This window comes from Fusarium oxysporum, chromosome 13, assembly GCF_000149955.1.
Source record: "Fusarium oxysporum f. sp. lycopersici 4287 chromosome 13, whole genome shotgun sequence".
Classification (NCBI taxonomy): domain Eukaryota; kingdom Fungi; phylum Ascomycota; class Sordariomycetes; order Hypocreales; family Nectriaceae; genus Fusarium; species Fusarium oxysporum.
In genome coordinates, this window is record NC_030998.1 from 1,662,921 (window position 1) to 1,674,227 (window position 11,307).

Sequence of the window (11,307 nt, forward strand, 5' to 3'; positions counted from 1 at the left end):
CCTCGTATGGCGAGCTGAATCGTCTGGGATTGTTGGCAAGGGCCTGGCCTGGTGCTTTGGTGATCATGCCGACTATTTTCCGATGAGCTGAAATACCTCAGCTGTCAGCAGAATTTAACCCCGCTTTCGAGGTCGACTTGATACAAAGCTGTCGTTATCATTTTGCTGAGGAATTCAAGCCCAGACTCCAAGGAAGTAAAGTTCTGTGGCTCTGTGAGTACCTCGAACTTGCATCACTCCAATTATGTGGTTCATCAATACAACAACGATCGCGCTAGAGAGAGCCGACAACATGGATATATTATCAACTCCTTATGCAATTCTGTCGCATACGTGGGGTGAAGATGAAGTCACATTCGAAGACATGATAGACGGTCAAGAAAAGGAAAAGAAAGGTTATATAAAGATCGTGAATACCTGCCGACTAGCGAAAGAGCGAGGAATATTATATGCATGGGTCGATACTTGCTGCGTCGATAAGAGGAGCAGCGCAGAGTTGGCTGAAGCTATCAACTCCATGTTTAACTGGTACAAGTTCTCAGCCGTTTGCTTTGCTCACCTCGAAGATCTGGATGTTCATAGTGGTCCACAGGATGACAAGCTTGACGGCTTGTCGTCCTGTCGGTGGTTCACCCGAGGCTGGACACTGCAGGAACTGATTGCGTCACAAAAACTCGAATTTTACGATAGCAGGTGGAATTACCGAGGAACCAAAGCACAGCTACGAACAGAGATCTCAGATATTACGGGTATCGACGTTGAAGTTCTAGATAACAACGCTAAACTGGAGACCATACCAGTTGCGAGGCGCATGTCATGGGCAGCGGACCGAGAGACCACGAGAATAGAGGATCTTGCATACTGCCTCCTCGGAATCTTCGGGGTCAACATGCCAATGCTCTACGGAGAAGGGATCAAGGCTTTCGGCAGGCTTCAAGAAGAGATAATCAAAGAGACAACTGACCTCTCTATCTTTGCATGGAAGGTCGATTCACGCCAACGATTTCGCGGGATTCTTGCTCGTTCTCCACACGAGTTCGCTCACTGTCGGAATCTCCGCCGCGCACCAACAATGAGATATGGGCATGAATACAGCATGACGAACAAGGGCCTCAGATTAGAGACATATCTTGGCGCAAGCGAGAATAAGGAATATCTGCTGAACCTTGCGTGCATGATACCGGACGACAATGGGGATGAGTCAAGAATTGGAGTTTATCTTACAAAGACGGCTGATGGTTATGTCCGCAGTCGACCCTCTGAATTATTCGAAACGCAAGATTCACTACTCTGGGCGGGTCCTCGTTACAAGATATTTATTCGCAAACGCGTCACGTTCTTTGGTTCGGCAAACTTGAAAAAGCTTCTCTGCATGAATCTTGCCTCGCAGTTCAACATCCGTCCTGGAATCCAACTTGCTTCCTTCGCAGCCAAACCAGCAGATCTTTGGGATGATCTACGTCAAGAATTCGTCACGGACAATAGCGAAAAGTTCACCGGCTTTCTCAACTTTCAGCTGACCGATACTGCCAAGACCTTTATTTCTCCTAGGATTTATATTGTCTGCGGCCTAGCAGTGGACTCAACATCTGGGAATATGAAACCGTGGATGGCCATCTACAGCTCTACGAATAAGGAAAGATTTGGGAAGATAATAGATTGCGTCGATGGGTACTACAATTCATACGGGGAGGAATACTACCTGCATCAACTGCGCGACTGCGTGCTCGCTAGGGGGAATATCCTACCGCAGGAAATCAGCCTTCCTTCCAGTGATGCCGCGCATCGTCTTTATATCTCTCTTGCGGCTTTTCAGCGATCTCCCGGTAGCTTGTATACTATCACAGTCAATGTTTCAAACATTGGATGATCTGCAGGTTTGCTCACTTTCTAGTTGTCAACATATCTCAGATCGAGTCGTGGTAAATCTGTGCTTATTCTAGCGATAAAGCGCAAATGGCAGTCCAAAGCGAAAGGTTTTAATAATTACTGATAACTGTCTTAATTCGATAGCCCCTAATACAGTCTTGAATGGAGCTCACCTAATATTGAATCTGCACGAATGACAGAAGGATCTGGCATAGCCTTCGAATCAGCCCAGTGAGACGTACAAGTCAAGGATGGGGAGATGAGATGTCGTTACGATTGGCCTTTTGACAAACATCCTTGTGAAAGGCTGAATGACACAGCCAACATAACTCAGCCATGTGGTCCCGTATCTGCAAGGTTGTCCCGATCCTTTCGGTATTTGGGGGCCATAATTTCATCAAAACCGCAATGCCTAGACAATCCCTGTGCTGATGACAGTTTCTGTTGGTTGTTTCTAGGCAGAAAAGCTTTAAATGAGAAACAATGCTGTTTATTGGCCATAGCGTCGATGAGGTAGGGCGCAAGTAAGCCTGCAGTGTCTCCAAAGGGAAAAAGGTGTGATGCAGTAAGACGGAACAAACAGGGGCGACGGATGGGCTGAGCCGTTCTGATTTCTCTCCTTGGCCAATTCTTTTATGTCTCGCCATTTCTTGACTTGAAGATCTCGTCTCTATCCTTTTATCCTCCCCATACACATCGACAACATTGTATACGTCGACCGCCATGCCAAGCGCACGAACGAACTTGGGTCCTCTCACAACAGAGTGGAAGTACCCTGATCGATGTACTGTGCCAGTCACCGATTGCTCGACATGCACGAATGCTTGGCAAGGTCAGACGTGCGGGAATAACAAGGACAACACGGTAGGTCAACATTTCCTTGACGCGTCGAACTTGGTCTGACAGAACCCCGTAGCAAGGCGTGCTGGACGATACAGACTGTTGGCCACCGCGAAAATCATCGATCGCCGCTGGAAATGCTGTGAATGGCTGGGGCTTCTACTCTCCTGCATTCGAGTGCCCTCAAGGCTACGAAACAGCATGTACCGCGACGGGTCCTGAGACTGGAAACTTCAATTTTCAGTTCTCGATACAGGATGACGAAAGGGTGATAGGATGCTGTCCATCGTAAGAATGCTTCGTAACTGCTATTTCACTCGGGGACTTACGGCAGTAGTGGCTATACATGCGCGCAACCAGGAGGCCCACAAACATGCACAACCATCGCGTCCAGAGGGTCGTTACAAGTCGCATCATGCTCAAAGCAAAAGACTGTTCTTAACTGGCTCACCCTTCCAGCGACAGTGACAGATGAAACTAGCACAGTGTCTTTAGATGGGATAACCATCTTCGCACCAATGATCCAGCTCAACTATCGCGAAAAAGATCTATCCTTGTCATCTGGGTCAACAAGATCCACAACAACAGTGTCTGTACCAGCGGAGACTGGTACAAATGAATCATTTTCAGACGGATCTTCCAGCGGAGGACTATCGACGGGTGCCAAAGCTGGCATTGGAGCTGGGGTTGGAGTAGTCGGGCTTGCGATTATCGGAGCGGCGTTTTATCTTTGGAGAAGAAGAAAGAGGGCCACGCCGCCGACTGCTGAGTTGGAGACGAAGGAGGATACGAAGAATGCGGGATCAGTTTTGAATTATGGCTCCCCGCCACCACAGTATCCTCCCGTTGAGCTTGATGCGACGAATTCGAGACATGAGATGTGAATGATTGGTATTCGCACATGAGGCAGAGAGTGGCTAAGATGGGTGTACTTTGGAAAGAAAGGCGAAGAGAGCGGGTAATTCATCTAAGGTTCTCATAGACAGGCTATCATTTTAATATTCGACGAGCTCACCATCGCATATCCCTTGAGCCTCAACAGGACGGCGTATTATTATCAGCTTAATGACCGATTTGACACCCTTTCTGTTTAACAGGGGACCCAATACCACCATAGCCTCTTAAGAACAGTTCGCAATTCTGCTGCCTTGAGGGCTGCACCCATTTCCTTGGACTCGGCAAGGGTTACTCTTGATGCGCAATGAATATTAGCAGTGGAAAGGAGAAACGAAGAGGTAGGAACACATACCGCCGAGCAAGCATCCCAGTTGCCAGTAGTACCATCGACGCAGCGGCCGTTATCGCCAGTACCGCTAGGAAGCTCGCAGTTCTGTCGATGTGTTAGAGACGCGCCATGCCGTGAAAGAGGAATACTTACCCACCAAGCAAGAACTGCTGGAAGGAAGAAGAGGAATTGCAGTCTCATTGTGTAGATGGTAGATGTATAGTGATGTAGTATATGGGATGATGAGATGGAAGAGGGGGTTAGGCACAGATTTGACCAAGCAAAGAGCTTTATAGAGACCGTTTACTGTAAGACCTTGATCTTGGTCTCTACTTTGTGGAGTTGCATCTTGAATGGGGCAGCTAACCTCGACTTCATCTTGCATTTATAGTTTGGCACCTGTCACCGAAATCTCGGACTATTGGCAGGGGGGAATCCTGCCAAGAGTGTTATATTAGTATAGTCTTACATTTAGACTCACCACTCCGCTTTGCTTTCTAGAGTACCGACATTGGGAATGCGTCTACATTAGACTACTCCTTGCATATGCAGCATAGATAAAGACCTAAAATAGCTATCCTCAGCAGGACCTTTCGAGGACCAAGGCTTGAGAGACCTCAGGCGACACAAAAACGCATCGACGGAATTGGCCTGCACTAGGGAACAATTTAAGATTCCCAAGGCTTAAGGCACCCATAGATAATGGAGCCAATACGAAGAGCTTTATATTAGAATACCCACTTTAGACCCTCACAAGTCATGAGTTCAGTTGTCGTGGTGGATTCTAAGCTTTGTATATTGTTCGCATTACCTGGGATTGGTCAACGTCGTCGACTCGTGGAAGACAGTAAATTGTCCAAGTGGGTAATGTGGATCATGCAGCAAGGTAGCTAGAAAGATCGCATGGCAATACGCATACGTAATTCACGGATTTATTAGGGAATGAGAATAAGGTTTGTCCCTGACATGGGGTACGACATCACACCGACTCACTATTGTGGGGAGCAATAGTATTCTTCCGGGAATAATAGCCGATCAAGATTCAGACCGACTTGAAAATGTCTCGTTACTTCTATTCTGGAAGTATTTATCACCCTGAGGCTATGGTATCAAGTGACTTGGCTGTGATAACCTAATCAGGCTAGCAAGCAGTCATTTGCAGGGGAGAACGCCATATTTACCCCTTCCCCAGTCATCGTTGGGCCAATTCGAACTTTGGCACATATGCACGGGTGTTTCCTGTCAAATGATTCAAGGTTTTGAGGATCGCCAAGCTACTGTTTCACCTATGCGATCTCCAGGGACACGTCACACAGCTGTCTACGTATACATGTCTCTTTATTGACAAAGTACACGATGTTTCGGTTTCTGTTGATACCTGGCCTCTCGATTGGCTAATTATGCGCGGTCATATGGTCTTCACTGATAGAGATTATGATATCATGATCATGGTACGTGTTTAAGATTCGAGGAAAGAATCTACCTCAGTGTCGTAACTATTAGACTTAAACCTCACTCGTCTCATTCTTGCAAAAACATGTATATGTGTATGAGACTCTGAAGCTAGGACAAAGCTCTATAAGTTCTCTCACCTCCCTAGTCAGGCCCACCGTATCTTCAATATTGGAACCACGACTGTGCATAGCACTGCCGATCCATAAGACTAGATTATGCCGTCCAGACGCGAAGAGAAATTCGTTGCCCTCATATCATGTGCCGGCCCCGGCTCCCCAGGTTCAATCCAGATGTAAAAGCTTCTGAGTCTGTCTTGCTTTCTTCCACCGAGGAACCCTGTACGCGATGGCCCAAACACCAAGCAGTACTACGACCGTCAGCACGCCCCCAACGGCCCAAAACATCCACCGTCTCTGTTCCATGTCTCTGATATCGCTAGTGTTCATTCCCATGTAGCTCGTCGCAAATGAAAGTGGGAGGAAGACAACGGTTACAAGAGTAAAGACGTAGATAGCGACCCTTTGGTCTTCGGCTTTAATCATTATGAATAAAGCAGCCTGGAGTTGGACTGTTAGCTTCAGCTCCGATGTACTCAGCGTTGAGAAATACTTGTGACTTCAGTCGCTTTGTAGCGTCTTGTAGCCTTTCGATATCATAGGCCAGCTGCCTATGTCTGATCCGAGACTTCCTTTGTAATGAGTTAAAGATCTGAGTTGTTCTTTCATGCCCAAGGCTCCCTTTCCAGTTCCCAACGACGCTTGGACATCAGCCGATCCTGGTGTTTTGCCGGTAACCGCTTCGAGAGGCCTGGAGCTGGCGATCGCCCGTGCGAGACTCTGCTACCTGTGAGACGACATGCATTTGGCTATGTAGGATCTCTTTGAGGATCCGCAAGTCATCTGATATAGCGGAGATTTGGTACACTTGTGGCTGAGATACGGAGTCGCGAACAAGCCATTCCTAGAGTAAATAAGCAATAATAGGTAAGTTTTCAAGAGTTTAGCGCTTATTTGTGATAAGACCTACCAGACGGGATATTCTTCGAGCAAATATATCTGTCATATCTTGTGAAGTTATCGAGTACCAGGTCGGTGTTGATATTGTACACATGCGAAGGAGACATGCTAGGGATAAGTTTCCATTAAAGTTCTGTATACTCCGTAACATGTCCTTGTTCTCGTTATCTCTGGAAACCTGAAGCTCTGACTGTACAATACTATGGTTCCTCTTAAGACTTGTGATGGCTGCCGCCAGTTTATCTTCAAGATCTTGAAGAGTTTCGCCTCTCTTGCTTGTTTCATCTGGCCTGTACAGAAGTTTAGTCTTGGCTGATGTTGCTTTAGAGTCGTTGAGTATGTAGTTTAGTATCCTCCTACCCGTGCTTAATCGGTCAAACTCGTATATTTGTCGGTTTGAACTGAGATGGAAACTCGTATTAAAACGGATGGCGATTGTCCATAAGCTTCTCAGAGCACCTGCAACTTCTTCAGAGGCCTCTGCTTGGCCCCAGGTAGTTCTTTCAACTTCAACCTAATGTTTCATGTGCTCATCAAGGGCACACAGATTTCGAAGCGGCTCTCCATTGTAGCGTCCCGGTGAAAAGGTAAGGACTGTCCTCAATGGACCAAACAACCGCCCACGAGCTTTCTTCTTCTAAAGAGAATATCTGTTAGAGAACCGTCAAGAGTTGAACTTATTTCTCGCAACTTACCCTAGTGGATCGGTTAATCACGAGGAAGAATGAGGCGAATCTTATCATGTCCATGGAATCGACCACCAGTACGTGTTCTCCGACTTTGCGAATTAGTCGGTCCAGCATCCAGCCGCCCGGCACAACAACTGAAAACATATGACCAATGATTCCAACACAGAATGTGATCTCCAGAACTGTTCTACCCCCTATCGAACGATCTAGTCGTGCTAATCGCTCATGGGGCGCGTTTACGTCTTTTTGGAAATATTCGAACACCGCAATTTGCGTGGCTACTGTCGACTGATCGTTATACCATGTCCCTTGACTCAGTATTGGCCAAATACTATTTACCGGAAGCCACGAGACAGTAATGGGATTTTCTGAGAAAAGATATCAGTCTATGATTAAATAAACTATCCTGAAATACTGCTATCAAGTGTTAAGCACCACATCTGTCGGACACATGGAGAACGAATGCCATCGAGTATCAAAGCAAGGTCAAAATGGGGTTTCTAAATAGTGCCATTATGCACCCTAAACCTATAATAGTACTATAGTAGGAACTAAGTTCTCTATACTAAATTAAGCTCTTAGCCATAAGTCTTAACTATAAATAATATATCTAGCTTATAACTTAGATATTATATTAAAATGCCTAACTAAATACTATAGCATAAAGCTAATATAAGGAAAACCTAGATTATAACTCTTTAACTAGCCTTAAAGTATAACAGTTAGTTTCTAACTGTAGATAAACTAAGCCGTGCTAGGTTTATTATTAGCAGATTACATAAGGCGTATAACTAAGCTTATCGAAGTATTACATCTCTTAATAGTAAATTTAATGCATATTAGGCTTAATTAATATAAAGAAGTTTTATTAATAGCTAGTAAGCTAGAATCTATAAAAGTGTAAATAAATATATTCTATATACTAGAGGTAATAATATAGGAGTAATATAATATAAGATTATTATTAGTCCTAGAATAATACAGTCCTAGAGCGCTGTTAGTCCTATGTTTATTAGTCCTATCCTAGTTAGTTATTAAGGTAGAGATTATTATAAGGTATATATAATATAACTGCTAGGATTATAATATAATCTCTCCTCTCTGGTAGTCTTATCCTTAAGGCCTGTTATCCTAACTAATATTAGTCCTCTTTTAGTAAGGTCTAACTTAAACCTTTTATTATTATATCTTATAATATCTAACTATATATCTAAGTAGTTATCTTATAAGGATTATAAAATCTAAATACTTATGCTTTCTATTAAGTTTACTAATAAAGAAGCTAATATGCCTTATACTTATTATTTCCGGTTAGATAAGAAATATCTAATATCTGCTAATTCTACTTACTATAGTAAGTATATCTAAGCTAAGAAATCTTATAATAGTACTTATATTATATCTTCCTATAAGTTATTATATATTATTTTTATTTAGTTTTCTTATTAACTCTAGTAGTTATAAATTTAATAAAATAAGAGAAGAAATTAGAAAATAATAAAAATAAAATAAGTAAGGATCTTCTTAAGCTCTATAAGGAAATAGTAATACTATAGTCTTATTTAGCTTTAGCTGCTAGTTATTTATTAAGGATTTATAAAATTTATAATTATATAAAAGAAAAGCATTCTAAGGCTACTTATTATAGTCTTTAGGAAGTAGATTAGTAAGATAAGATCTTATCTAGTTTAGATACATATAAAGATATATTACTCTAAGATCTTTAGGTAAATTATATTCCTAATAATATTAATTAATCTGCCTTAGGTTTAGGTAATAATTTTCTTAATACTTCTCCTTTATTTAATATTAGTAAAAGTTCTTCAGGAGTCGCTAGGCATTAACGAGGTATTTCGGAGGTTCCTATGTGTTTTCGTTTTCCAGGTAGTCTTTCTATTTTATTAAGTATTCTCTCTGGCCGTTAATTTTGCAGGTATCTCTAATAGCCTCTGCTTTATAGATTTCGGGTCCTAAGATTTCTCGTGGTTTATTGCCTGTTTTAACTTATATTATATCTACTGCTAATTCGAGTAATAAAACGTGAAAGACTAGATAGAGCCTAACTTTCGGTGGTAAGTCTAGTTTATAGTTATTTTCTGAAATTTTCTGTAGTACTTTATAAGGTCTAATAAATTTATAGTCTAATTTATAAGTTAGTCGGTCTGTTTTAATGTTTTTTATAGCTAGGTAGACTATATCTCCCTCCGAAAAGGTTAGTCCCTTTAACTATTTTAGGTCATAGTAGTTTTTTATGCATTTTCTAATAAATTCGAGTTCTATTTTTATTTCTTTATATAGGTTTTTAAGGTTATTACTTTTAAGTATGGCGGCTAAATTAATTAATTTTTCTTATTATGCATTATAATATGCATTTAGTATAAATCCGAAGTTAGTATAAGCTAGTATAAGCTTTATACTTTTATTATATATAGTATTATAAGTAAGTTAGGCTATTAGTAGTTTTTTAACCTAATTATTCTATTTATAGTTAATATAATATTATAAGTATTATTTAAGTACTTAGTTTATTTATTTAGTTTATTTATTAACTTATAGTTAAAATGCTATTATAAGTCAGTAGTTTAGTCTAAGTTATGCTATAAGTAATTACTAAAATGTTACTGCAAATATAGGTCCTCTATTAGAAAGGATTTCTATAGGTAACCTATATATACTAATAATATATCAGTAAAAAACATAGGAAAGTTCTTTTGCATTTATAGATTCTCTGTAAGGTAGGTAGTAAGAGAACTTTATAAGTTAATTAATAATAACTATAATACTATTATAGAAGATTCTAGTTAAAGGTTCTTCTAATAAGGGTAGTTTAGTTATAAAGTCTATTATAATTAAGTCCTAAGGTTATTATACTACTAGTAGGGGTTATAGTTATCTATAGGGTTTATATCTTTGCGTCTTTATTTTTATATATAAATTGCATTATTTTATAACCTTCTTAACTTATCCCTTTTTAAAATAGCAGTAGCCTAGTTCTTAAAGTCGTTTATTATTTTCTTGACTCCTTGGTATCTATGTAATAGGTATGCATAGATTTTATAGATAAATTCTTATTCTACTCTTTCTTGCTTATCTTAATCTGTAAGGGATTATATTAGGTATCTCTATCCCTGTAGTTTTTATTTACAGATTAAGCATTTATCTATAATTTATCTAATTTATTTATCTCTTCCTAATCCGAAATACCAGGAGAGATGGCTTACACTAGCTTCTTTGGGTTTCTTATGCATATTTTAATAATATTCTTTTAATTATTATATAGAGATGTATTTCTTAAATCTAATATAGTATTATTTTTCTTCTTTTATTACTCCTTTGCAGGTTAAGGCAATGGTTTTAATAGGTTATATAAACTAATATTCTCCTTTAGAGTTAGTTTCTAAGAGTTATTCCTTAGTCTTAATAGTTCTAGTATTAAAGTCTAGTCGTCGACTAATGGCATCTATGTATCTATTATCTGTTCCTTTATAGTATACTATAGTAAAGTTAAATTTATATAGGTATTTAGCATAGTATAGTTATTATTAGTTTAGCTCTTATATTATTATAAAGTAAGCTATATTTTTATAATTAGTAAATACTTTTACTAGGTATTTACTTCCTCTAAGGTAGTATCTAAATTCCTTAAAGCAGTTAATAATAGCTAGGAATTCCTTATTATAGATAAGGTAGTTAAGTTCTGCTTTATATATCTTATAAGAGTAAAAAGCAATAGGGTATAATATACTATTATTATCTTATTATCCTATTTATCCTCCTAAGGCGAAGTTAAAAGCATTAGTTTTAAGTTTAACTTACTAATCTAGGTTAAATATAACTAGAATAGGTTTGCTTATAATAGCTAATTTAAGTTTTTTAAAAGCTTATTATGCCTTATTATTCTATTAGAATTACTTATCCTTCTTAGTAATCTTAGTAAGAGGAATAATAATCTTACTAAAGTCTTTAATAAATTATTAGTAGTAGTTAGTAAATCCTAAAAAGGATTAGGTTTCTTTTACTAATATAAGTAGCTTCTATTTAGTAACTACTATAATCTTTTATCTATTTATTCTAATTTTATTATATAAGATTTTATATCCTAAGTATATTACTTAAGACTAATAGAAGTAACTTTTAGTAGGTTTAATAAGTATATTAGCATCTTATAGTGCTTTTAAAACCTTGTAGATATGTTTTATATGCCCTTCTTCTA

The 11,307-nt window shown here is 39.5% G+C and overlaps 3 protein-coding genes across 3 annotated transcripts; 2 read left to right on the forward strand and 1 right to left on the reverse strand.

Annotated features, from left to right (window-relative positions):
* Nucleotides 1-90: 90 nt before the first annotated feature.
* On the forward strand, nucleotides 91-2,060 carry FOXG_16904 (uncharacterized protein). Its single transcript, XM_018396925.1, has one exon. It carries the CDS (start codon nucleotides 245-247, stop codon nucleotides 1,868-1,870), a length of 1,626 nt encoding a protein of 541 aa, XP_018257724.1. The 5' UTR covers nucleotides 91-244; the 3' UTR covers nucleotides 1,871-2,060.
* Nucleotides 2,061-2,371: 311 nt separating this feature from the next.
* Nucleotides 2,372-3,770, forward strand: FOXG_16905 (uncharacterized protein). Its single transcript, XM_018396926.1, has 3 exons — nucleotides 2,372-2,733; nucleotides 2,786-2,997; nucleotides 3,047-3,770. The coding sequence occupies exons 1-3, from the start codon at nucleotides 2,593-2,595 to the stop codon at nucleotides 3,591-3,593; spliced, it is 900 nt and encodes a 299-aa protein (XP_018257725.1). The 5' UTR covers nucleotides 2,372-2,592; the 3' UTR covers nucleotides 3,594-3,770.
* Nucleotides 3,652-4,310, reverse strand: FOXG_22627 (uncharacterized protein). Its single transcript, XM_018403032.1, has 3 exons — nucleotides 4,088-4,310; nucleotides 3,959-4,039; nucleotides 3,652-3,899 (listed from the first exon to the last, which is right to left on the reverse strand). Exons 1-3 carry the CDS (start codon nucleotides 4,133-4,135, stop codon nucleotides 3,831-3,833), a joined length of 198 nt encoding a protein of 65 aa, XP_018257726.1. The 5' UTR covers nucleotides 4,136-4,310; the 3' UTR covers nucleotides 3,652-3,830.
* Nucleotides 4,311-11,307: the final 6,997 nt, after the last annotated feature.

Coding starts and splice junctions, on each gene's coding strand:
- FOXG_16904 (XM_018396925.1), top strand. CDS start 245: ATGTGGTTCATCAATACAACAACGATCGCGCTAGAGAGAGCCGACAAC.
- FOXG_16905 (XM_018396926.1), top strand. CDS start 2,593: ATGCCAAGCGCACGAACGAACTTGGGTCCTCTCACAACAGAGTGGAAG. Junction 2,734..2,785: donor GGAATAACAAGGACAACACG/GTAGGTCAACAT, acceptor AGAACCCCGTAG/CAAGGCGTGCTGGACGATAC. Junction 2,998..3,046: donor GTGATAGGATGCTGTCCATC/GTAAGAATGCTT, acceptor TTACGGCAGTAG/TGGCTATACATGCGCGCAAC.
- FOXG_22627 (XM_018403032.1), bottom strand. CDS start 4,135: ATGAGACTGCAATTCCTCTTCTTCCTTCCAGCAGTTCTTGCTTGGTGG. Junction 4,040..4,087: donor CAGCAGTTCTTGCTTGGTGG/GTAAGTATTCCT, acceptor ACACATCGACAG/AACTGCGAGCTTCCTAGCGG. Junction 3,900..3,958: donor ACTGGGATGCTTGCTCGGCG/GTATGTGTTCCT, acceptor TTGCGCATCAAG/AGTAACCCTTGCCGAGTCCA.